Source organism: Aspergillus mulundensis, assembly GCF_003369625.1.
Source record: "Aspergillus mulundensis strain DSM 5745 chromosome Unknown scaffold_1, whole genome shotgun sequence".
NCBI lineage: Eukaryota > Fungi > Ascomycota > Eurotiomycetes > Eurotiales > Aspergillaceae > Aspergillus > Aspergillus mulundensis.
Genome location: NW_020797889.1, coordinates 1,374,807 through 1,396,789, shown reverse-complemented (window position 1 = coordinate 1,396,789; position 21,983 = coordinate 1,374,807). Strand labels below are relative to the sequence as shown.

The 21,983-nt window shown below is 50.6% G+C and overlaps 8 protein-coding genes across 8 annotated transcripts; 3 read left to right on the top strand and 5 right to left on the bottom strand.

Moving 5' to 3' along the window:
* Positions 1-1,111: 1,111 nt before the first annotated feature.
* Positions 1,112-4,112, bottom strand: DSM5745_01975 (SacI domain protein; the record flags this gene model as incomplete). The annotated part of the gene is made up of 3 exons (XM_026743991.1): positions 1,112-3,016; positions 3,070-3,833; positions 3,899-4,112. The coding sequence occupies 3 exons, from the start codon at positions 4,110-4,112 to the stop codon at positions 1,112-1,114; spliced, it is 2,883 nt and encodes a 960-aa protein (XP_026607154.1).
* Positions 4,113-4,963: 851 nt separating this feature from the next.
* On the bottom strand, positions 4,964-6,466 carry DSM5745_01974 (DUF803 domain membrane protein; the record flags this gene model as incomplete). Its single annotated transcript, XM_026743990.1, has 7 exons — positions 4,964-5,444; positions 5,492-5,783; positions 5,842-6,002; positions 6,054-6,144; positions 6,200-6,290; positions 6,378-6,403; positions 6,457-6,466. 7 exons carry the CDS (start codon positions 6,464-6,466, stop codon positions 4,964-4,966), a joined length of 1,152 nt encoding a protein of 383 aa, XP_026607153.1.
* Positions 6,467-8,518: 2,052 nt separating this feature from the next.
* On the bottom strand, positions 8,519-10,936 carry DSM5745_01973 (uncharacterized protein; the record flags this gene model as incomplete). Its single annotated transcript, XM_026743989.1, has 2 exons — positions 8,519-9,796; positions 9,851-10,936. 2 exons carry the CDS (start codon positions 10,934-10,936, stop codon positions 8,519-8,521), a joined length of 2,364 nt encoding a protein of 787 aa, XP_026607152.1.
* A 538-nt stretch (positions 10,937-11,474) lies between these two features.
* Positions 11,475-13,114, top strand: DSM5745_01972 (coatomer subunit delta; the record flags this gene model as incomplete). Its single annotated transcript, XM_026743988.1, has 4 exons — positions 11,475-11,482; positions 11,535-11,898; positions 11,949-12,145; positions 12,208-13,114. 4 exons carry the CDS (start codon positions 11,475-11,477, stop codon positions 13,112-13,114), a joined length of 1,476 nt encoding a protein of 491 aa, XP_026607151.1.
* Positions 13,115-14,447: 1,333 nt separating this feature from the next.
* DSM5745_01971 (uncharacterized protein) lies at positions 14,448-15,025 on the top strand (the record flags this gene model as incomplete). The annotated part of the gene is made up of 2 exons (XM_026743987.1): positions 14,448-14,558; positions 14,609-15,025. 2 exons carry the CDS (start codon positions 14,448-14,450, stop codon positions 15,023-15,025), a joined length of 528 nt encoding a protein of 175 aa, XP_026607150.1.
* Positions 15,026-15,498: 473 nt separating this feature from the next.
* DSM5745_01970 (uncharacterized protein) lies at positions 15,499-17,154 on the bottom strand (the record flags this gene model as incomplete). Its single annotated transcript, XM_026743986.1, has 2 exons — positions 15,499-16,217; positions 16,266-17,154. The coding sequence occupies 2 exons, from the start codon at positions 17,152-17,154 to the stop codon at positions 15,499-15,501; spliced, it is 1,608 nt and encodes a 535-aa protein (XP_026607149.1).
* Positions 17,155-17,992: 838 nt separating this feature from the next.
* DSM5745_01969 (2OG-Fe(II) oxygenase) lies at positions 17,993-19,612 on the top strand (the record flags this gene model as incomplete). Its single annotated transcript, XM_026743985.1, has 4 exons — positions 17,993-18,568; positions 18,624-19,002; positions 19,063-19,334; positions 19,403-19,612. 4 exons carry the CDS (start codon positions 17,993-17,995, stop codon positions 19,610-19,612), a joined length of 1,437 nt encoding a protein of 478 aa, XP_026607148.1.
* A 778-nt stretch (positions 19,613-20,390) lies between these two features.
* On the bottom strand, positions 20,391-21,773 carry DSM5745_01968 (uncharacterized protein; the record flags this gene model as incomplete). Its single annotated transcript, XM_026743984.1, has 1 exon — positions 20,391-21,773. One exon carries the CDS (start codon positions 21,771-21,773, stop codon positions 20,391-20,393), a length of 1,383 nt encoding a protein of 460 aa, XP_026607147.1.
* Between the last annotated feature and the right edge of the window lie 210 nt (positions 21,774-21,983).

Below are 21,983 nucleotides of genomic sequence, written 5' to 3'. Positions count from 1 at the left end.
TAGCATCTATCATGGTTGCAAAAACGCTCACGTCAGTTGACCCTCTTCAAGAAAAATTTCCAGACCGACCGAGCGCAACAGGAGCAAGATACGGTCGCAGACAGGGGGAAGCATGACATGAAATCGGGTAGCAAGCTTCGGATGAGACATCGAAGCAAAGCGGAGGAAGTATATCGACAGGGAAATGAATACGAGAGTGCAACGCACCTGTTCGGCTTGCTTCTGAGCGGCGCTGTTGTGAGCATTCAGCGAATCCCTGAGGCAGTAGGCCAGCTGCCCCAGTGGCCCCTCCTCTGGCTGCCACTGCATGGTAGAAAAAGCGAGATAAAAGAAGCGGCGGGATCAGCCGGTAACAATTGAGTCCCAATATTGGGAAAGAGATGCAAAATTAAGGAGAAGAAGGGGGAAGGGGAGAGAGGAGCCTCTGGGAGACGGTGGTAGGTGGTGGACGTTGTGTAGGCCCAGTTGAACCCCGCTGTGTCTGTGGTGGGAACGGTTTTGCTCCAACCCTTTCCCCAGAACCAACGATGCCGCTTGCTAAGACCACCGCTCTGATAGAGCAGACTAGAAATAAATCATTGAAAGGCATTAGATGAACCGATAAAGAGAAACGCCGCTGGTCAGCGGCAGTGCGCACCGGGCTGGCAACAATGGAGTAAGAAAGTTCAGCGTCAAGTGAATACCACCTTCATTATTACAAGAATACAAGCAGGGCAGTCAGACTCTTAGGGCAACTTTCTATGGCTTCTAAATAAGGACAGTTTTCTCCGTCTGTCTTCTTCGTCTTCTTTTTCCTCCTCCTTTTTTTTCCCATGTTGGGATTATTTCTTTCCTATATTATCTCTATGCTGGACTTCAGATGCAGCACCGCGCTCGGGCAAACAGTACTGTAACAAACGGGCCAAATTCGGTCGACAGTCAGTTAAGCCTGACCACCGCAGGTGACAATAAAGAATCTCGGAACCCCATACAGAGAAATACTCTTCTTGTTGCGCGGATAAACTTTGTATATACAAGTCTCATCTGCTGCTTCATATATATTGACAATTTTCCTCGTTCTCCAGTGTCTATTTGCTTCTTTGGCTATCCACGAATAGCATGAAGCTTATAGCTAAGCCCACACCATCTTCTTGATATCATGAACCAAATGCTCCAGAAGCCCGGTCCGCTTCTTCGCTTCGGCGAGCGATATTATCTCGGCTGGTTCGACTACAAACGGCCGGGACTCGGCATTTGCCGTCGTTCTCTGGCCCGCCTTCATAGCATGTTCGATCTCTTCGCAGATATTCTGCACCCAGTCGGTCTCGCTCACAGTTGCACTCTTTCTGCGTTGTGTTTGCGTCACTGAATTGGACAATGGAAGAGCCTTGAAGGCCATGATGCGGGTTTTGTTCCGCTGCGAGCTCGTAAACCACGCAGACATGTCCCATTGGTTGTCTAGGGCCTTCGGGTCGACCTCGCTTTGAAGGGAACGCGTGTTAACACGCAGGGCATTGTTGTCGCCTTCGCGGAACTCGATAACCAGTCCGAAGTTTCGTTGCTCGTCTGATTGCGCGTCGGTCAGAGTTGATGTGATGTAAGTGCCGTAGTTGATTCGTGTTATTGAGCGCAGGTCGATCCGCTCAAATGACAGCACCTTATCTGTGTTCCAGTCAAAGCGGCAGCTGTAGACAGCGGCGTCAGTGAGTAGCAGGACAGACTCTTCGAATGGCAATGTTCTAAGTGTGTTTGGCTGATGCGGCGTCAACAATGTCCAGCCGCCTAGAAACTCCTCAGACTGGTCACTGACCACTAGGCGGCAGCTGGTATCGATGGCATTCTGCCTGAGCTTCTGTACTGATATACCGGGGTCTGCTGACTGTAGCTCTGTTGCAAACTCCTGGAACACCTGTGTAGAGACATTTCCCAAAAGATAGTCGACGCATGCCTGCGAGAAGTAGTCGTTGACAATGTTGTTGTAATACCGAGACAGCGTTAACCCAAAGTCATTCAAAGCTCCGCGATAATCTCGCTTCCTAGTCCTGGTATAGTCGCCCTTCAAAGCCGCCGTTGACGAATACTGCTTGGAAATAGCGTCTCCGTTATCCGCCCACAAGATGTTAAACCACCTCGTCGAGGAGTCACCACCTAAATCAATATCAATACCTTCCTCCTTTAGCTCGCGCTCAAGGGCCCATTGCCCAAAAGCGCACTGTGCGACTCCTGTGCGGTCAAGGCAGTCCATGCAGTTGGTACGCACAATCCCCGTCTGTTTTTGAAGAACGGTGCCGTTGTTTACGACAATGCTTTTGAACTCGCTCAAGGTATTTTTGAGTCTGCCAACGAGCCGGCTCACGTTCTCGAACTTCATCCCACGGCATTCATTGTGAAAATCAAACCATTCAAACCCAAGCGGTACGCCATCAATGCCGCCGGACTGGTTCAGTTCCTGAGCATACTTCTCATACTGCTCCCCAATCTTCAGCTCTGGATTGCGCTTGTCAATCAGGGAAACAGCTTGGATCTTGCCGTAGCGTCGGCTTATAGTACGGAAGTGCCGCTCAAACGCAAATCTGTTGGTTTCAGGCGAATGGTGGAGAACAGGTACCGGTTTGAAGGAGTATGGAGACTGCGAGAAATATAGCGGAATGGAACCGCGCAGCTGAAGGTAAGAATAAATATTATGGGAGGAGTCCCAATCCGGTACAGAAAGAATTTGCTCCGTTTCCACAGTGTTGGCGGTGTTTCCATCGTCATCCACGCCCCGACGAAGATACCTCAGGCCCGGGCGTTTGACAGACCGACGTGAGATCAGAGTGAGGAGAAAATTCCGTTTTTCACCAGCTGTCTGAACGTCCTCCGCTTCTTGCTTCTCGCCTAGGATGCGCGCCTCGGACGGCTCTGTCTCGGACGACGGTCCTGACTTTGCAGCCACAGTGAACTCGCTCTGACCCACGAAGCCCTGGACAAGCGGTAAAACAAAAGGATGCGTACCCGCTGTAATGAATGGAAGCATGAGATGCTGGTTCCAGAAGTACTAGAGCCACGGTGATTAGTTTTGGTAACGGCAGGAATGGGCTTCACACGCACCAACTCATCTGCAGCCTTGTGCAATGATAAACGCCCGTTTAGGGCCATGGCAGTCGGCTGAGCGCTGACAGGCCTGGTGAGGTCGTAATCATAAGAGAAAAAGAAGTTGCGCGAAGAGAATATCAGCTTCGTATACCGCAGCAACTTGGGTAACAGCTCTATGGGCTTTGTGTCCACGGGCGGTTCTAGTTCGCTCCCTTTCGAGGACTCGCCATCGCTCGCAGATGCAGGAAGTTCTTCGGTGTTCGCCGCAGAGGCCGAGCGAGCTGCCACAGGATTCTCTTCCTTGAATTCCACCATGGGTATACTCCCAGACTCTGCCTCGACCGTCTCCAACTCTGCGGTGCTGAGCCCAGGTAAACCCATAGCCTTCCGTGATAGCCAGTTTGCCGCAAAGCGTCCGAACCGGAGTTTCTTCCCTATCATGTTTTCTGTGATGTTGCTGCTGATGCTGTCGTTTCTGGGGTGGCATGACCCCTGGACCGGCGAAGCAGGCGCGGTATTGATGTCTTCTGCATCGCTTCCATCTGTCTCTGCATCAGATATATCTGTATCCTCCGACGGTGTGTCGGTGTCGTCACACTCTTCCCCCTGGAGAATGTTCTCTTTCGCTTGTACTATCGCACGACTGGCATCTTCGTGCGACGAGGTAGGAATAACAGCGACATTTGCAATGCTATAAATCGGCTTCCCCTGGATCTGGGCAACCTGCTGGCGCTGGGTGATGGTAATGAGGAACGAATATGACGCAACAGTCAGAAGGCCTGCATTGACCGGCCATGAACGTTAACAGAACAATTTCTTAAGCCAATGAGGGGTGTGTCTTTACCAACGAGTCCATAAGTCTCAAGGCCCGCAAAGTCCTTCCTTTCACTTAGGTCTGATGCGGGACCAGGCAATGACGAGATGCGATTTGTTTTATAGTCAATGCGGATAGACGAGGAATCACCGTTACCATTGTAGCGTAGTCCATTCCCCGCTGACTGGAGAATGAGTCCATCAACCGCTGCGAAGATGACTATCTTCCGAAGCAAGCCAGGCATATTGTTCACATTCCACTTAGGTCTTGGATGTGCTGCCTCGCTTTAAATTTCGCTGTGGGGAACACGTTCGGGCAGCGAACAGCCTCAGGAAGTGCCAGTCCGTGACTACCTAACCAGTGCGGTGGAGAGACCAGTATACAGCCTTCTATATATTTGTATACATCGTTTTCAGCTCGAAGAAGTGGGACAACAGAAGGGATTTAAGTGATCGTGATGGGCTGTTTTGCAGTTCACATGAGGTCGTCTTGTGTCATGCCCCCACCCGAGTGCTGATCCTCGCAGGGACAGAGTATAATAGACCATCTAGTCATTACCCGCGACAAGGCCCTTATTGCTGTTACTCGGTAGGCCACAGGCATAATCTGCTGAGTTATCGCAAGATTCAATCATCCCGTTACATATCATCCAGGATTCACGCGCCGGTTATTCTACGCGGTAACCTATGACGTAGTAGCCAGGTAGCAGAGACAACACGCTTGTAATCTATCTCAAAACTGGCATCGATGCATAGGTATATACAATTCAAATCCTTATCACAAGCATTAACGCCTGCGTTTTTGCCCAATAATGGTAAAGTCATGCCGAAAAATGGACCACCGCAACTCCGGCCAAAGGGCGTCAGTCGGCCGCTGAACTGGACCCTAGTCGTAAAGTTTTTCTGCCATCGGGAGAAGGTAAAAGTACAAGGCACCGAAGCCGATGAGTGCCAGTCGGTTAGAACGACTGGAGTGTGATGGCAGATAAAGAGAATTGAAATCGAGTATGAAAACAGACACGGGAAAATGGCGTAACAAACTGTCATGGGTAAAGCCAGCGCAGCCAGCAAGACAGCAATGAAATCATGGGTCGTACTATAGATCATCGTTCTTCTTCCGTTGCTGGGATGTGCGATCTACCTCCTCATTCCTCTTGAAGGTAGGGCCGGGCTCACCATCACTTTCCTCGGTCAGCTCAGAGAGCCCGAAATTTTGGTTCTCGACATCGTAAGAGCGGATGAGGCCTTCACGGTCACCACGCCCGCTCAGGAAAGCGATGCTGGAAGAGCTCCGGCGGTGCGGTTCGCTACTCCTACGCGCCTGCATCGACCGACGAGTCTGGAAGCCTGCAATTCCGTCCGTAGGAACTCCTTCGTCGTCATATTTTGCGTTCATCATATGTCCGTCTGGGTCATTTCGTGAGATATTCAGGAGATATACGCCGGAGAAAATGATCAGAAAGCCGCAAAGTAATGATATGGTGTTGACGGCATCAGTTGTGTTGAACCCTTTGAACAAGATAAACGAGGCGCAGAGAGTGGCGGTAGTAAAAGTGACATAGTATAGAGGGTTGACGCTATGGGAATTGTTAGCTAATTCAGTCTGGCAGGTAAAGCTACTCACATCGAGGTCGAGAATTCGTTCAAGGCCTTGTTGAAATAGTTCATCTGCGTGAGAATGCAGAAGCCTGTGACGATGAGGAAGACGTATGTCGAAGCATGGGTGAACTGGTTGTGGCCTCCCAAAGTAAGCTTCAAGGCAATCCCGAAGGCCTTGACGGACATGACAGAAACAGATCCAACGGTGGAGCATATCGAGATGTAAATCAAGGGGTTTCTCTTTCCGTATAGTGGAGCGACTCGGTATATCATCACAGTGGCAAAGATCGCAACGGCAAGGCAGTAGATCAAGAAACCTAGGTCAGAGAAATCAATGGTCAAGGTTCTTGTACACGAGATTCCTCCGAGACGTACCAGGCTGAAGCGCATATTGCAAAATTTCGTCAATTGTCTCAACTGGTTGATCCGGAGGCGCATGTAAGACAATGACGACTGATCCAAGCAGGCACATAGCGCAGCCCAGTTTGCCCAAGACACCAAGTCTTTCTTTGAGAAAGTAGGACCCTAGGACGGCACTTTTCGGTGTCAGCAACGCGCCAATTTACGAATCATTTCGCCGGACTCACCCAATCAAGACGCTAAGCGCGCCCAAAGGTGTCACAAGGATGGCGGGCGCAAATGCATACGCCGCGAAGTTGGCGGCCTCCCCAATAGCCACTGCGATGTTGTTAGTTTCCCCTTCGCGATTACTTAACGACAGTTGTTTCCGTACAGGTGCTGACACCAACCCACCATGTCGGGCTCTTCAGGTATGAATATCCTTCTCCCTCAAATCCATGTCGTTCTGTGGCGTGATTTAGACCCTATGCGGAATAAATGAGTCGCTCGCCTCAGACAAACGTAGGTATCGACAGGCGGGGAGAGGGAAAGCTGATCGGGTATGAACGCACTATTTTGGTAATGACGAAACTTGTGCCTAATGGCTAGTCAGCGCTATTCAACAGATGGATCGCTGGAATGAAGTCGTACCAATCGCCATCGTAGAAAGGATGGCCAGCAGAAGGCCGATATACCTGTTGACCGAAATGTCCGTTTAGAATGCGGCCGCCTCACGCAGGGTACGGGAAGAGGCAATGCGATGCGTACTTGTCTGAGATCATCGTTGATGCGCTGTAGGAGCTGATTGCTCCCCTCGAGTGAAAGATCCAAGGCTAGCAGAAACTCGAATGAAAGCGTGCGAAACAAGGGAAAGATCGCAGAATGACGACGTTCGTCCGGAGCTGCAACAAAACACGGGAATCGTTCGGAATGAGGACGCGAGTCGTATAACAAGGGCGGCGATGAAAGGAATGTAGCGGCTGAAGACCCTGCAGCCTAAAAATGAAACGGGTAGACGTTGATGAGCACTGGCGATTGCTTGGAGGGACAAGTCGATCTCGATGGTGGTCGATTCGGAGGCTGGCTGCGGCTGTTGCTGCGCTTGCGTGCGGTGGGGTTTGCTGGCGCTGGTTCTGGACGCGTAAGTGGCCCAAGCGAACGGAGACGGCGGGTATGATAGTTCAACAAGAGCAGTACTCGCTCTGTAAAGAGTAGTAGGAATATAGAGAATCAAAGCGAGAGACAAAAGCAACAAAACGAGGGAACAAGGGCCAAAGGACTAGGAAGGGCGGGTTTCAGAAGGCCAAAAGTCATTTGCAAACCGGAGGGTCGCACCACTAAATAAGTCACATAACAAAGCTGATTGTCTGGGATTCGAGGCCTACGCAAGCCGGGACCAGGCCCATACAGAAATAGAAATGTATTAGTTGGTAGGATAACTTTGCTTATGCTCCCACGAAGATCATGGCCTGCGGCTTAACATCTACAATTCGTACATGGTGCCACTGATTACAAAGTATATAGCTGCTTCTCAGATTTATCAAGCAGTTTTTCTCTTTGTAAGAAGAGCAGTCTCAGCAACTTTTATTGCCCCAACAGCTCCAAGAGCCCCCTTCAAAGGCCAAGTTTAACGATCGGCGTTTCAACCTCAACCAAGAATAGCTGCAGGTCCCGGCGACGAGGCTGAGCACCGCCCCAGTAGCGTCAGTTCCAGTTCGTTCCGGAAAAGAGTCTACGGAATATCAGATACTCAGAAATTAGAAATCTGACTCAGTGGACTTGGTGCATAGGATGATGAGCCAAGACTGTCTACCCTCGAACCACTGCGTTAGGTGGTTTCAGATCTACCCCAGGCGCTCTCTTCACACCTCCAAATATTCCGCACTAAAGGTTGGTATCAGATGTCACGCATCATTGGAGTTTCGTCTCGCAGTACTTCTTGCACCTGATAGAAATAGTGCTTGGGCGGGATCATACAAATGCCTCATTGGAGTAATTGGAGCAGGACCTAAGGGAAATCCTCAAGGACCATAATAAATCCATTCTATTAACCACCGAATGGTACAACACCTATACCGGCAACAACACTCCCTAAGCTCGAGCGTTTACACTATACTCATCACAACTCAATAGCACAATCAGGATCCTCCATTTCCAGCACACCATCTAAGGATGTATGGTACAGGAATGAAGGTATGCTTTTGCCATACAGCAAGGTTGAAGACCCCACGTCTGATGGTAAAGAATAGCCCCGGATACTCCTTGCGCCTTGCGCACCACCAAACGCCAAGCCATTTCCCGAGGTATCGCTAACGTAGTGACAAGGAATAGGAAAGAGCAACAAGAAAAACGGTATCAGGAGAAATAAGGAAAAGGCATGAGTAACACGCGCTTATCGGGAGCGCCGGTGGTACAAACCTTGAGTGGGCAAGCCCGTGACTGCGAGCCCCACGGCGAACGGCGTTGGAAGGGAGGTAACCCCCTGACTAGAAGAGAGGTTAAATGTTAGATACGTACCTAAATCGATAGAAAGCGCCACAACGTGATTGTCGCGAGTTAGATCCATAGAAGGACGAGAGATGCCACTCGAAGTGGCTGAGGCCTCAAGGGCCAGCATGCATAAGAACGCTGGAGTTGTTAGATTGTTTGACACAGTCCCATAGAGGGATGTGCGCAGGAAACGGGGAATATCGTAAATGGTCACATGAGCGATCTATGACGACCGAGAGCGCTTGACTTCCGGAGTTGTGCTTTCAGGATAGTCCAGTTCGTCATCGGGCTCACGGAAGCGTTTGCCAGAAACGTGACTGGCGGGTGCAGTTTCTTGGTCTTGTTCAAAGTCACCTAAGTCGTCCGCAATTTCTAGGTCCAGGTAATCCTCTTCATCTTCGAAGGGCAGGTCGCCTCCCTCGTTGTTGTTGGAGGGGAGAGAAACGGTACTCTCCGGGGCTTCCTCGAGTTCACTGGGCTCATTTGCCTCGCTGACTCCAGTCAGGTCTGCGGCGTTCGAGTCTCTATCAGTATTTTTCGCATCGTCTGCCGCATCTAGTGAGTCATCTACCACGGGCTGGGGGTGGGACTTTTCTGTTGAGGTGCCGTCCAAAAGTGTTTCCGCCGTCATGAACCTATCCTCTAATTGAGATTCCAGGCCGGTGGTACCCTCGTTAGGAGCATCAGTCTTCACATCCTCCCCCGAGGGTGGTTGCTCGTGATATGATTCTAGGTCATGAGATCCTGTCGTATGTTCCTCAGAATATCCGGTGTCATCCGCCTCGGGATCCTCTAGATTGTCAAGGGGTCCTGTAATGTGGACCAAAGAACCTTCTTCAAGATGAGCCTCGTCATCAAGATGGTGGTCTCCCTCATAGTAGTCCTCGCCGTGATGCTCATCATCATCGTCATCATGAGAATGTTCGTCGACTTCACCTGGTTCTAATCGCTCCTCGGATAGATCCGTTACAGGTAGGGCCTCAAGTGTTCCGGTAGATTCTGACTCTCCTTCCTCAGAGTTTTGAGACGCCGCGCGTGGTGACGCATCATTTTGGTCTTCCAAATCAGTGGCATTGGTAGCAACCTCCCCATCTTCGGCATTTTCTATGTTGTCGGTTTCCTGGGTGGCCGAAGCATCATGCTTGAGGTTAGACGAGTCCTGGTCAGGAGGGGGAAGCTTCGACTTGGGTCCAATGGAGCTTCCTTCATCGTCGTAATTATCCGGCGTGTCTTGTTGCTCCTTCGAATTGAACTCAGGGGCGTTCTCTTCGAATTCTGCAGCTCCTTCCGCGTCAGGGTAGATTTCCCAAGACTGAATCTCGGACAGACCCTTCCCCTCGCTGGCAGCTATCAGAAGATCCGATAGTTCCGCAGCAAGGGTTAGTCTCGTACTAAGGGTGAGGAATAAGGCTTCCGGTTCTTCAATGCCGTCATTGTGGCAAAGTTGCAGGTACACGTCTACAATTTGTTTCAACGTAAAATTATGTGTCTCGAGCGAATCCTAGGCATATTCTGTCAGCATAACGTGCACGAAAACAAGTACTGGACGGCTCACCTCTGTCAGTTGAAAGTTCAGGGTTTCAATATCAATGACTAGCACCTCGTTCTCCGTAATGTGATTTTGCAGGACTTCGCGGCAAGCAACAAACAGTTTTCCAAAAGACTCGTATGCAAGACCCTCGTCTTCCAGGAAGAAAGTTTCTGAAGCGTCCCCTTCTCTTGGAGGAAACAGCGAGATCTCGTTGTCTTGATAGTATACTTTGACCGGGTAGAGCGGGGATGCGTCGGTCGATTCATGGGCTTCTTCAGTTTCCTGGTCATTGGACTCGGATATTTGTAGCTGCTCTTGCGATTCCACTTCTGCCTCCTTGCGGGCATCGTTATATGGTTGGATGCTAGGTTGATCTCCGTCTTTCACCTCATTCTGAATGTCCTCGGGAATGCCTTGATGATCGTTATGTACCGGTTGCCATTCGGATTGCTCTGTTTGTTCAGCCTTAGTACTGTCGACAGTCTCCCCCTGATCCCGATATTCCACTTGGCCTGTTTCTGCCTCTTCAACCGGCTGTTCGCCATCCTGGCGCTCCACAGACTGGTCGGAGTACAGTTGTGCTTTTGGTTGGGACTCATCAAGGTGTTCCTTTGCCACCTCTATATGAGACTCAGAGTGATCCTTATCGGTATCCTCGGGCAATTCTTTGTCGTTTCGTACCGCTCTTGGAGCTTCTTCACTGTCCGCGTGTACTGAGAACTCGGGCACTGCATTTTGGTGATCCAGGACTGGCGCATCGATATCTTCTTCATATTCGTCTTCTAGCATCTCAGCCTCGTATGTTTTTCTCTCCTCGTCCGTCTTCCCATCCTCGTAATGCATGTCGATGTTCTGATTCTCCTCGGTGTATTCGTCGGCGTCTATCATGGAAGGCTCGGCTGCATCGTCAATCATATCTTCATCGGGGAATACATCTTGACCATGATTCTCGCCGTGAGAGTTATCCATGTAGTCATCCGCTGCCGTCATGTCTCTGTCTGCATTCGAAGCTTGGTCCTCCATAACATCGATGTCGATCTCAAAATCATCGCCGTGCCCATGGTAAGGAGACGCCATTTCCATCGTATCATCTATCGTAGGGGCCTCCATGGTGGCAAATGTGAAGGACGAGGTGGTTGTCATGGCTTGGAGCGATGGTGAAGGGCGCGTTCAAAGTTTTGAGAGTGGCGTTTGAGCCCAACATGCGTCGGCCGTGCCGCGAAATGTCTACTTTCCGGTATAGAATGTTGGAAGAAGTCGGATCGATGCCCTGAGAAAGAGAATAAAGAAGTAGTATTCTACCCAAATATAGGGATGTCGCTGCCGGCTTTGTTCGATGGGAACGGTTGTGTTTCGGGCAAGTCGTGGTAAGCGAGGGGATAGCGCGGTGCACGGGCCAACGGGGCCGAAGAGAACAGCAAAGACTCCAGGACCTCCGCCGCCGGTGGAATATCTACGTATCTGTCTTCCCGGCACAACACGTCGTGTCTCCTTTCGCATCTCTAATTCCTGGTAAAATCTGAGTTATATCTGCCTGCATAGGGTTTTGACTCTGACAATTCTATCATGGTGGGCCCTATTCACCCTCGTCAATGTAACCAGTCCTGCTTACCGTCCACACAATTCAGGTCGTTCTCGCCGCGTCAATATGCACCCGTGGGGGCAAAGCAGTACTTTCGCGCCAATTCCGAGAAATAGCCCGCTCTAGAATTGAAGCCCTACTCGCATCGTTCCCAAAACTCGCGGATTCCGGAACCCAGCACACAACTGTTGAGCAAGACAATGTCCGCTTCGTTTACCAGCCCCTCGACGAGCTATACATCGTCCTCATCACAAACCGTCAATCGAACATCTTACAAGATATCGACAGTCTTCACCTCTTTGCGCAGGTGACTACTAGCATCTGCAAGAGTCTAGACGAGCGAGAAATCCTGCGCAATGCATTTGAATTACTTAGCGCATACGATGAGCTGGTGACCCTCGGATATAGGGAGAACCTGTCTCTCTCTCAGATTAAGACATTCCTGGAGATGGAGAGTCACGAAGAGCGCATCCAAGAGATTATCGAAAGGGTATACTATACCAGAAATTCAGCGTTCGACGGGGTACTGATCGATTGCAGAACAAAGAGCTTGAGGCGAGCGAGGAACGTAAACGGAAGGCCAAGCAGCTGGAGATGCAACGGAAAGAGGCTGCTCGCAACTCACGCAACATCGCTCCTCGAACCCCATCCTACCCCGTCTACACGCCGCCATCGCGTCCTGCTGTACCTGACACGTATGATAGCTATGAAGCGGAGAAGAAGAAGACGTTCGCCAAGTATGTCTTGACTACACCCCTTTCGTTCCTAGCGTTTCATCTAACAGCTATGCCCTCGTCAGGCCTTTGCCGACCCGAGGAAAAGGAATGCAGTTGGGTAAGAAGTCGAAAACCACGGACATCTACGAGAAAGTTCGCGGTGATCTCGGCCCGGAGGCGGAAGAGTCAAGTCCTTTGGTAACGCCGCAGACTTCAACTCCCGCTGCGGAGAGAGTGTCTTCCGCTCGTCCTTCACTCTCTGCCGACCGCGAGCCGATCCATATTACGATTGCCGAAACCATCTCCGCCTCTCTCACGCGTGATGGCGCGCTCAAGTCCTTTGAGGTCAAGGGTGACCTTCAACTTCGTATCAGCGACCCGGCGTTCACGAAGCTCAAGCTCGACCTTCTCGCCAACCCCACTCACGGCGCCCAATTCCGCACTCATCCCAATGTCGATAAAGCTGCATTCAGCAATTCATCTATCATTCAGCTGAAGGATACATCTAAGAGGTTCCCTGCCAATAACTCGATCGGCGTCCTCCGCTGGCGCGTTGCTGGCTCGGGATCTGACAATGCCGATGTTCTTCCAATCACATTTACAGTCTGGCTCAACAAGGGCTCAGACTCCACTACGGTGACTGTGGAGTACGAGCTCACGGGCTCTGACAGCCTTCGGGATGTCGTCGTAACTATTCCCTACAGCACGGCAGAGCCGGCTGTCTCAAGCTTCGACACCGTCTACGAAGTCTCAGGCGACAGTCTTGACTGGAACATTGGAAACGTGAATGAGGACAACGCATCGGGCAGCTTTGAGTTTGAGTCATCAGCCGATGACGAGAACGAATTCTTCCCTATGACCGTGCGGTTCTCGAAGGCTAGTCCATTTGTCGAGGTCGACGTCACCGACATCTCCCTTATAGAGGAGGGAGAAAGCACCGGATACTCCAAGGACATCAAGAGTGTCGCCGAAGGTTATCTTATTGAATAATTTCTCTTATCACTTACTAATGACATTCCCGCCGCCTTTCTGAGTACGAGCTTCTGCCAGTTGTTTAGATTCTGTTAACAAAGCCTTTGATCGAATGGTATACTATCTTATGACCTCAAGTTCAATCCCTTTTGTGATTATATCTTGTCTGAAGATTGCGCGTCGAGTGCCTCTGGTTGAGCCCGGACAGCTGACCGAGTTTGGCTGGTGACTCTACTGCTCCTCGCCACTACCATGCCATCGATTCACCATTTCAAAATCCCTCATGATTACTCAAAGTTTGCAACTGTTCTAACCTTGCTGACTACCTGACAACTCTTGTCGAATCAAAGACAAACGAGCATTTGTCGGCCGGCCGAAGTGGCCCAGTAAGTTTGAGATTGCGCATATAAAATCCAGGTACCTTGGGTCAGGCCAGGTAAATCAACTCTAGTCTGAGGCTGTCATTTCCGCCCGACAGTAGACCCAATCACCCTTCGATTCAGCTGCATTCAGCAATGGCCTCCTTAAGTTGTTGATTCTATACAACGACAGGAGAACCAAGGACCGCTTTGAGAGGGGCACGTCAACAATCTTCTAGCGTATTTTCGACTAATCTTGTTAGTTTTCGAGTGCAACATGGTCTATCCGTGACGTTGGTGACTAAAGTTTTCAGCATAAAAGGTCGTTCTTTCCCTCTTGGAATCTGCCGATATTCCCTGACCACAGCAAATGTCCTCCGCTTGACCAACGTAGAGTCCTCTCTTTGCCAGAGCGCAGCGTTCATGCAGCATTATTATCACTCTACCGAATTCAGACGCCCACACTCCCTTCTCAATCCAGGTACAATTCTCGCAGCCGCCTATTGTGACGGGTATTAAGCCCAGTCCTAATCAACTCATGGTGTTTTGTAGTGTCTAGCAGTCATCTCTTGCCTTCGGGCGTTATGAGCAGCATGGGCGGCGGAGTGCTTATTCCGCCTCCTTTTTGTGGCAATGTAAGTGGTGTTGACTCCAGGTGCAAAGCAGCATGAGCTCACACTATACGTCTCTTTCAGAACAGCGGATCGCCAAGTCTCTCCAGACCAGCCAGAATACCGATACCAAAAAACGATTCAATGCTAACTCCGAGACGCACTCATCGACAACATGTGGGCCGAGCCTGCGAGGCTTGCAGAATGAAGAAAACGAAGTGCACAGGGGAAAAGGATGGTTGTAGAAATTGCAAGAATGCTTCAGCGCCCTGCAGCTACACCGACGGAAAAAGGGAAAAGAGCAAGAAGTGCGAGCGTCCTTGCGATCCAATCCGGGAGCGTTGCCATTGCAGCTAATACTAGCTTAACCTTTACAGGCAAATGGCGGAACTAATCAAGAGGGTCGAGGAGCTTGAGAACGCCGTGTACGGGCTGAGCACTGAGCTTGGAGAGTCCTTCGAAAAGCTGCTGGCTCGCGGTACTGAAGCATATGTTGGATTGACCCTTTTCCTCCTAAGCGACCATCACTAACTTGGAACTAGGTCCAGACCAACAACGAAGAGAATCGCGGTGGCCACCAACAAGTGGATTTTGCTGGATCGTTTCCGGGCCAGCTCGGATCAAGACTCCAGGAATTACAGGGCAACGAAGTAAAATGCGAGAAGCTACAGGATCTAGGCACCACGATCCCATTCGCAAACGACTTGTCGTCGACCCCATCGCCTGATCAGTCCCCTCAGCAGGTTGTTCTATCAGACACTGCACTGCTCCCGCCTATGCTCTCTGGATTACAAGGCACTGCAACCATGATGCCGAATACCCATTTCAACCAATCTTCAGCTTCGACAATGCTAGATGCCGAATCGTACTATGGTCCTACTACTACCACGTGGAGTCACTTTGACCAAAGGACCTTTCATTCTAATCCTGAGTTCGACGACGTTGTTGACTATTCTTAACTCTAGTGCGCGACATTTTTGATCTGCGCATACTTCGTTGTTTTATGTATGCGTCGTACTTGTGTCGCCCTTGCTAGGTCAAGGCGCTTTAATTTTTACTATGTCGTCACTCCAGACTGATTGTTGTGTGTGCTCTCGGGTTTATTTTATCTTTTGTTATTCAATATGCATGGTAGCGATTATACCTTTTAAGGGTGTCGCGTAGGCTGTATGGGGTTGTTCCAGCATGACTCCTATTCTTCCCCGTCAATTGCATGCTCCAGAGTTCCTACAGCAAGAGTGGTGCTGCCTTGCTTCTCACTAATACGGTCACGGAGAGCCTTATGGCTTATAGCTTGGACGTCACAAGGTATATCTACCGCTCGATTATGAACATATGTCTATAAGAGGGGTATCTAGCAGCAAGAGCCATCGAATAACCTGACAAACCACACTTCCTTCACGCAAAAGTCCAATGCACTCGAGCATACATCTCAAGCCTCCCAATTCCTCTTCTTAGCTGTAAACAGCAACCGCGCATCCTCCTCGCGGTACTCTGCTCCAAGACCCCCCGGCGACATCAGAGGTATTCCCGTAACCCTGGCCAAGCGAAGATCAATGACTAGCGCTCTACGATGGGCACGATTTGCCCATGATCCGTTAATATGAGGCCAGTTGCCTCCGCCTCCGCCTCTACATCCGCTTCCTTGCTCGCGCCAGTAGCTCAAGTTCACACCTAGGAGGCCCCTCTCGTCGCCGACGAAGCCCTCAATGCAATCCAGAGAAGGAAGAAAGCGGCGCCGGATACCACAGGCTACATGGTTGGAGTCGATCTGGTAGTCCGGGCACTGTTTGAGCTGCGAGATGATGGATGCGATATCGGTAGGGCGCGTGCCTGCTTCTGACCCCGATTCGGCGTCGGTGGCTTCGATGTCTGGGTTGAAATCTGGGTCTAAAAGGGTGGAGCCGATGAAGATTGTCTTTGTGCGGAGGGAGAAGAAGCGCGTCATTTGGCCGAGGTGGAAGGTGTCGCAGGCGCTCGAGTTCCCCAGGCCGCAGCGGCATTGGTACTGTCGGGGTACTGATGACGGGCTGGGAAATATGCCGGCTTTGGGGAGCGTGGGTTCCTCAAGTGCGCCGTAGATTCGGAGGAAGTGGGCTTGGAGATCGGTGATGGTGTTTAGGACGCTTTGGCGGCGGTAGTAGAGTTCGTCTGTTGAGAGGTTAGCAAATTATACTTCGGCGGGGTGCTGGAGAATACCTTCTAGGCCGTCTGAGAAATAGTGCCAGCTGGGAGTACCAGGCTCCGTGCCTTCGAGTCCATTCACCCAGTTTCTGGACCCCGCAACAACCAGGGCATGGGTTAGCATCTGAAAGGTGGTCCGCTCGTTGAGGAATCTGGCTATAAATATCGATTGCCGGATTCGACTCTCGCTTAGCTTCAACATCGCCGATGTGAACCTGGTCATTGGTAGCTTTGGCTTTCCTAGAGTATAGCCAGCCCGTTTGAGGCTGTCCCGAACAGCGTCAGGAGAGTTGAAGGCATCGGCTAGCTCTATCAGGTCCGCAATAAACGACGGCTTTTGGGATCTGGCTTCTGCAGCAAAGCTCTTCTTCTCTTCATCGTTGAACGAAGTGTAAGACAGCGCTTGGAGAAAGAGTGCAACAGTGTCTGGCCCTAGACGTGGTGACAAATGATTATCCGGCAGCCGCATAGTTGGGACAGCATTCTGTTCAGACGTATGATTCTCTGAGAGTCCAGCATCTCCGTTCGCGGTAGATCCTACATCGAGGTTACGTAGTTCCCTCTGTTTCATGAAGTCCCTGCCCTCGGAAAACTTGTTGGGATCAAGGAGAGCACGAAAGTAGGGACTACTCTGCATCAAGCCCTCACTGGAAACTCTCCAACGGGTCCTTGTGCCCGTATGGGCACGGCTCGAGGACGCATACTCCAGGATCAGATCGCCGCTGCTGACAATAACTTGCGTATTGTGGTAAGATGCGTCGTGCACATGTGCACTGGCCACGAGATTGGGCGTCTCTGATCCAGAAGATACTTGCGTTACGCCTTCGCCATCAGAAAGCGATATATCTTGGGTTGAAGCCTCGATAACTTTGGAAGATGGAAGAGGCGGATATTCGGAATCCATGACCAGCTTGCCGCTTCTCAGCCTGCTCGTAGCTCATCAACCGGACCGAACAATACTATATCCCTCAAGGTAAAGTTTTCGGCGACGCAACGCATTTATATAAGTTTTATGTGCGCTTCGTTTTTCTCGTGCATAGAAGCCTCAATGCCAGAGGTACAGGCAGTTAATCTCATCTCATCGAGGCAGGCTTTCGGCTTGGAAGTCCTTAGAGTCGGTGCGGCATATCAACGGCTCTTGAACTATTGCCCATAGCTCAAACAAGGAATCGAAATTGATAAAAGAAGTGTTGGCGGGGGTCTTGGAGCGTGAGAACAAAAGTCGCCTCAACGTCATGTGACTCCCAGCTCCACCATCTCAAACCTGTACACTCGGGCAACAGTACATCCATGCCTTGTATGGTGGACAAATGCAGTCAACCTCTCGAAATTAGACTGGTCGGGGCTAGAATTCTCAAGCGAAAAAGTTAAACGGCCATGACCCAAGCGGGAGGCCTTCTCTGAGAGCAAAGATTACGCACTAAATCAGTGACTCTTCCTCGACCCAGCATAGATGTTTCTTGTTTGGCAGGAATTTACGGCGGGTAGGAAGGTGACGCAGGCAGAGGCTAGGCTGCAGTAGGCAGAGATCCAGGATACGATACAGGGATAGGTGCAGGTCTACCTTATGTTCGAGGTATTTACAATCTTGCAAACTTTACCCAGAGCCCTCCCAGCCAGCCCCCTCCGGCTTTCTCCTCCCAATTATTCACGTCTCACTCTTCATTCCTCACTCTGCATCTCTTCTCATTCCAGACGCCTCTTAACTCTCTGCCTAGTGGCTTCCTCTCTCAGACCCAAGAATGTCTGATTCTGACCTCGATTCTGATAAGGCTCTGGAGGAGGCTCTGGAGAGATTGGAAACTGAGAACGGTCGGAACTCTGAGGATGATACTCCCTCTTCAACTTGGCCTTGGTCCAAGACTGCCATAGCTCAGGCATTTCGCGAGATTGGAAATCATATGGACAGTCCCTTTACGTGTGGGGGCACCATTGATATTACCGACCATAAAGATTCCAACAAGTCCGGTCACGATGTGGCCGCAAAGAAGACTTCTCTTCCTGTCACTGTTTACTGGCGTGCAGATTCAGTCTCGAAAGCACACTGGCTAACCCTACCGGTTCAAAGCACTTCGGTGCTCCGGCAGCTTGTTGACGACTGCGAGCCGGCAACGTTTGGCCGAGGACAGGAGGATGTCCTTGACCCTAAGTACCGAATGGCAGGGAAGATGGATACTAACAACTTCTCGACCCTGTTCCATCCAGGTGACTTTGGAATCATCGAGAATATCGAAAAGGTTCTCCTACCCAGCGTTAGCACGGAAGAGCAGTCTGACCTGGGGTTTCGGAAGCTCCATGCCGAGCTATACAAACTAAATGTACGGCCCGGGCTCTCACATGTTTGCAGGTCACTAATCTGATTATTTTGCACAGGTATACTCCGGTCCGTCTGGTCTTTTTCGCAAGCATGTGGATACTCCACGCTCTGAGAATCAGGTGGGCTCTTTGGTCGTTTGCCTACCTTCGAAGTTTAGGGGAGGGAAGTTTACCGTCCAGCATGCCGGAAAGATCGTCGAATTCGACTGGAGCCCTCTTAGCGATTCTGCTATACAGTGGGCCGCTTTCTACAGTGATTGCGAACACGAGATTAACACTGTCACTGAGGGGGAGCGGATAACCCTGACCTACAATCTATATGTGACAGAGCCGGTAGTACCGCTTTCTTGCTTGAACAGCATCATTCAGCCCAAGTCGTGGCCTCTATATGGCTTGTTGGAAACTCTGATTGCTGAGCCTGGTTTTATGACCTCAGGTGAGCCCCATAAGCCAACTCTTGAGAAGTAGAGGACTCTAACATGCCGTCCCAATTCAGGTGGAGTGATGGGTGTTCCATGCACCCATGCCTACCCCCATACCTCTCATAGCGCCAGCTCTATGCTTCCGAGGGGCCTAAAAGGCGGTGACTTGATGGTATATTCTGTGCTCAAAGCTCTAGGTATCAGGGTCAAGGTACTTCCTGTCCTAGAAAAGCCTCGTCGTTATGATGATCGTGAACACAAGGGCGAGGAATTGGTTGGAACGGACCTCTGGGAACTTAGTATTGATAGCTGTTCCGAAGTCCAGGAGAGCAGCGATTTTTACGAAGTGAGTACATAGTGCAACCCCGTGCTGGAAGCGATCCCAAACGTCGAAAGTATTGACATGACACACAGGTACTAGACTCCGCCTGGCCGGCTTACAGAGCCAAAGGCATCAAATGGATTCCTGGTCATAGACATAGCAAACTGGCTCTCACTCATATCGCTTATGGAAACGAAGCCACCATTGGCACTGTTTATTCTTATGCTGCCATTTTTGCCGTGATTCCGCCGTTCACTGATCGGAAGCTTGCGGCAAAGTCGGGCACATGCTGTACATGCTGACCACCCAACCTTTCTCCCCGAAGCATTTTAGGCCAATGAGGGAAGTCAGGGATTTCATTACCTCAGAAAATTGTTTTTTTTTTCTTGATGTTGTCTAGTTAGATGAAAATAACTGACAACCTGAAATGCAATCAATTAGCGAATATGAAGAAATAGAGCTAAGGCTATCTACTCTATCACGAACGCCATTGCTGTTGGTATATGGCAGAACATGGTCAGAGTAGGCATACCACATCATAAGCACTTTGGGCTATTTATACACTCTAGCCTGCACCTAGCCTGCATATAACCAGGGCCCACCTGTCATTATAGTTGCTCTACGGGTACGGCCATGGTCCATAGCATAGGCATGGCCTGTAGCGAGTATCCATGCTATGGAAATAGGTTCTGTCAATGCTGCAATAATCTCTGTATATGCTATCCATATCAATATACATCGGGCTAGGTGTATGATTGAAAGGCTACTTCTAATGCAGCATGCGCGACTGGACAGGTAGATCTTCCCTTTATGCAGACCAGAGTCCATTTTCCGCCACCGGGCCATTCACAATTCCCGGCAGAGAGCGGCTGTGTGTAACTATTAATATATTTGAGGTCCAAGGCTGCGAGTTCTATCCAATAGTAGATGGGTCTATATATTTAATTCAGGCACTAGAAGTAAACAGCAAAGAAGTATATATTCCGATTCAAGCCCCTATCCACAATATCCTTTTCCGACAATCAATGTATATAGTATGTGTATATCGTATGTGAAGTGCACGAAGCAGGACTTGACTTATCAAGGTAATGACACAAGAGGAATATGCAAAATATTAGGCCGGCGTTGACTCGTCTTCGTCTCTTGCTTCGGTGTAGCTGCTGCCCTCTGGCTAGCGTACGCATCGCGGGCCCTCACACTTTGTCGGACAAGTGAGTATAGTCTGTAGGCGAGGGGATTTAATGAGTCTGGGGGTGGCTCTGGGGTTTCGGCTGTTGTCGGTGTTGCTTCGTCGAGCTGCTGGTCGTTTGCCGAGACTAGCTTATGCGGAATCACCGACAGCAACGCTAGAGGTTGAGATGGGTTGTCGTCGATCCCATCAAGGTCATGAGCCAGCTGATCTTGCTCGGCTGTTGGCAAGGAATCCATCAAAGCGTCAAAGCCGAGGATTTCATCTTCACTTTGAGAGACCAGGTGCCATGGTTCGCCGCATATGAATCCAAGGACGAAATCTTGGTTGGCATATGCCGCTGCAACGGTGCTCTGGCGGTATTCGGGAGTAAACGGGGTGTCTGTGGCAGAGGGGAGGCAGAGAAGAAGGCCACGAGCGAGGAGCGGAGGTGGAGGGAGGTCGGTATCAATCGCAGGAGGCGGTGCTACTCCGAAGTCCCAGACGTCCTCGGGCTCGTATGACTCGGTTTCATTCAGCGCATCAGTCGAGTCTTCGGTGTGCTGGGATATCGTTTGAGTGAGTGAGATGGTGGAGGCTTTCCTGGGAGGAAGCGCCAGATTGTTGTTGTCGCCTTCTTCTATCGCATAGTGTGATGGCACACGTTGATGGTTTGAATCGCCGTTCGTCTGAGCCCCGAAGGAGTCGTACCCACCGAATGGGCGGTTGGAATTGGTGTCCGCTGTGATCTCCGTCCTAATAGTCTGGACGGCATCTGCAACGGCCTCCCTGGCAGCAGCCTTCAATGTCGGAATCAAAATGTCCGCTGCTTGGTTATTGACCGCTACCCCAGAGGCCCAAGCAGTTGAGAGATTCGCCCACGAGGCCGGCTTCACCAGGCCCTTGGTGTACTTCTTGCGGGTCAGGTCAACTAAGGTATTTCTCACTTCTCTCGACTCCGCCTCTTGTCGGCCAACGACACCAATAGTTGCGTTCAAGATTCGACCGCCTTCCCAGATCAAGAACGCATATCGTTTGGCGAGCAAAGTCAACTGGCGGATGGTGTCCTCGGACCAGTCATCGATGATGTCTGCCTGAACCTGCAAAATGGTGATATATGGGCCGACGAGCGAGGCTAGGCGAAGAAGAGCGTCCGTGCTAGTGACGGTGTGAGCTGGAGCCACGCAAACGGGTAGTCCATAGGGCAATCCCTTTTTGGCTTTGGCTAAGGATTGAATATAGGCGATCAGGCGATTGCCTGGGAGAGCCGGAGCGCTCGCGGCAGGGGAGTCCATTGCAATGACGTTTGAAGATCGAGGGTAGTGCCGTTACAACAGTATAGAAGACGGCGAAGTATAAGGCGATTTCCCTGTCTATTGTTCGGACAGAGAGAGGAGAACGAGGGGTTAAGAAAGAAAAAAAGAGAAAGATGCGAAGGAGGATCTGAGCTGAGCTAGAGCAGGACTAAGCTGGCTAACTGATCCTGCGGGCTCTCCAGTCTGCGG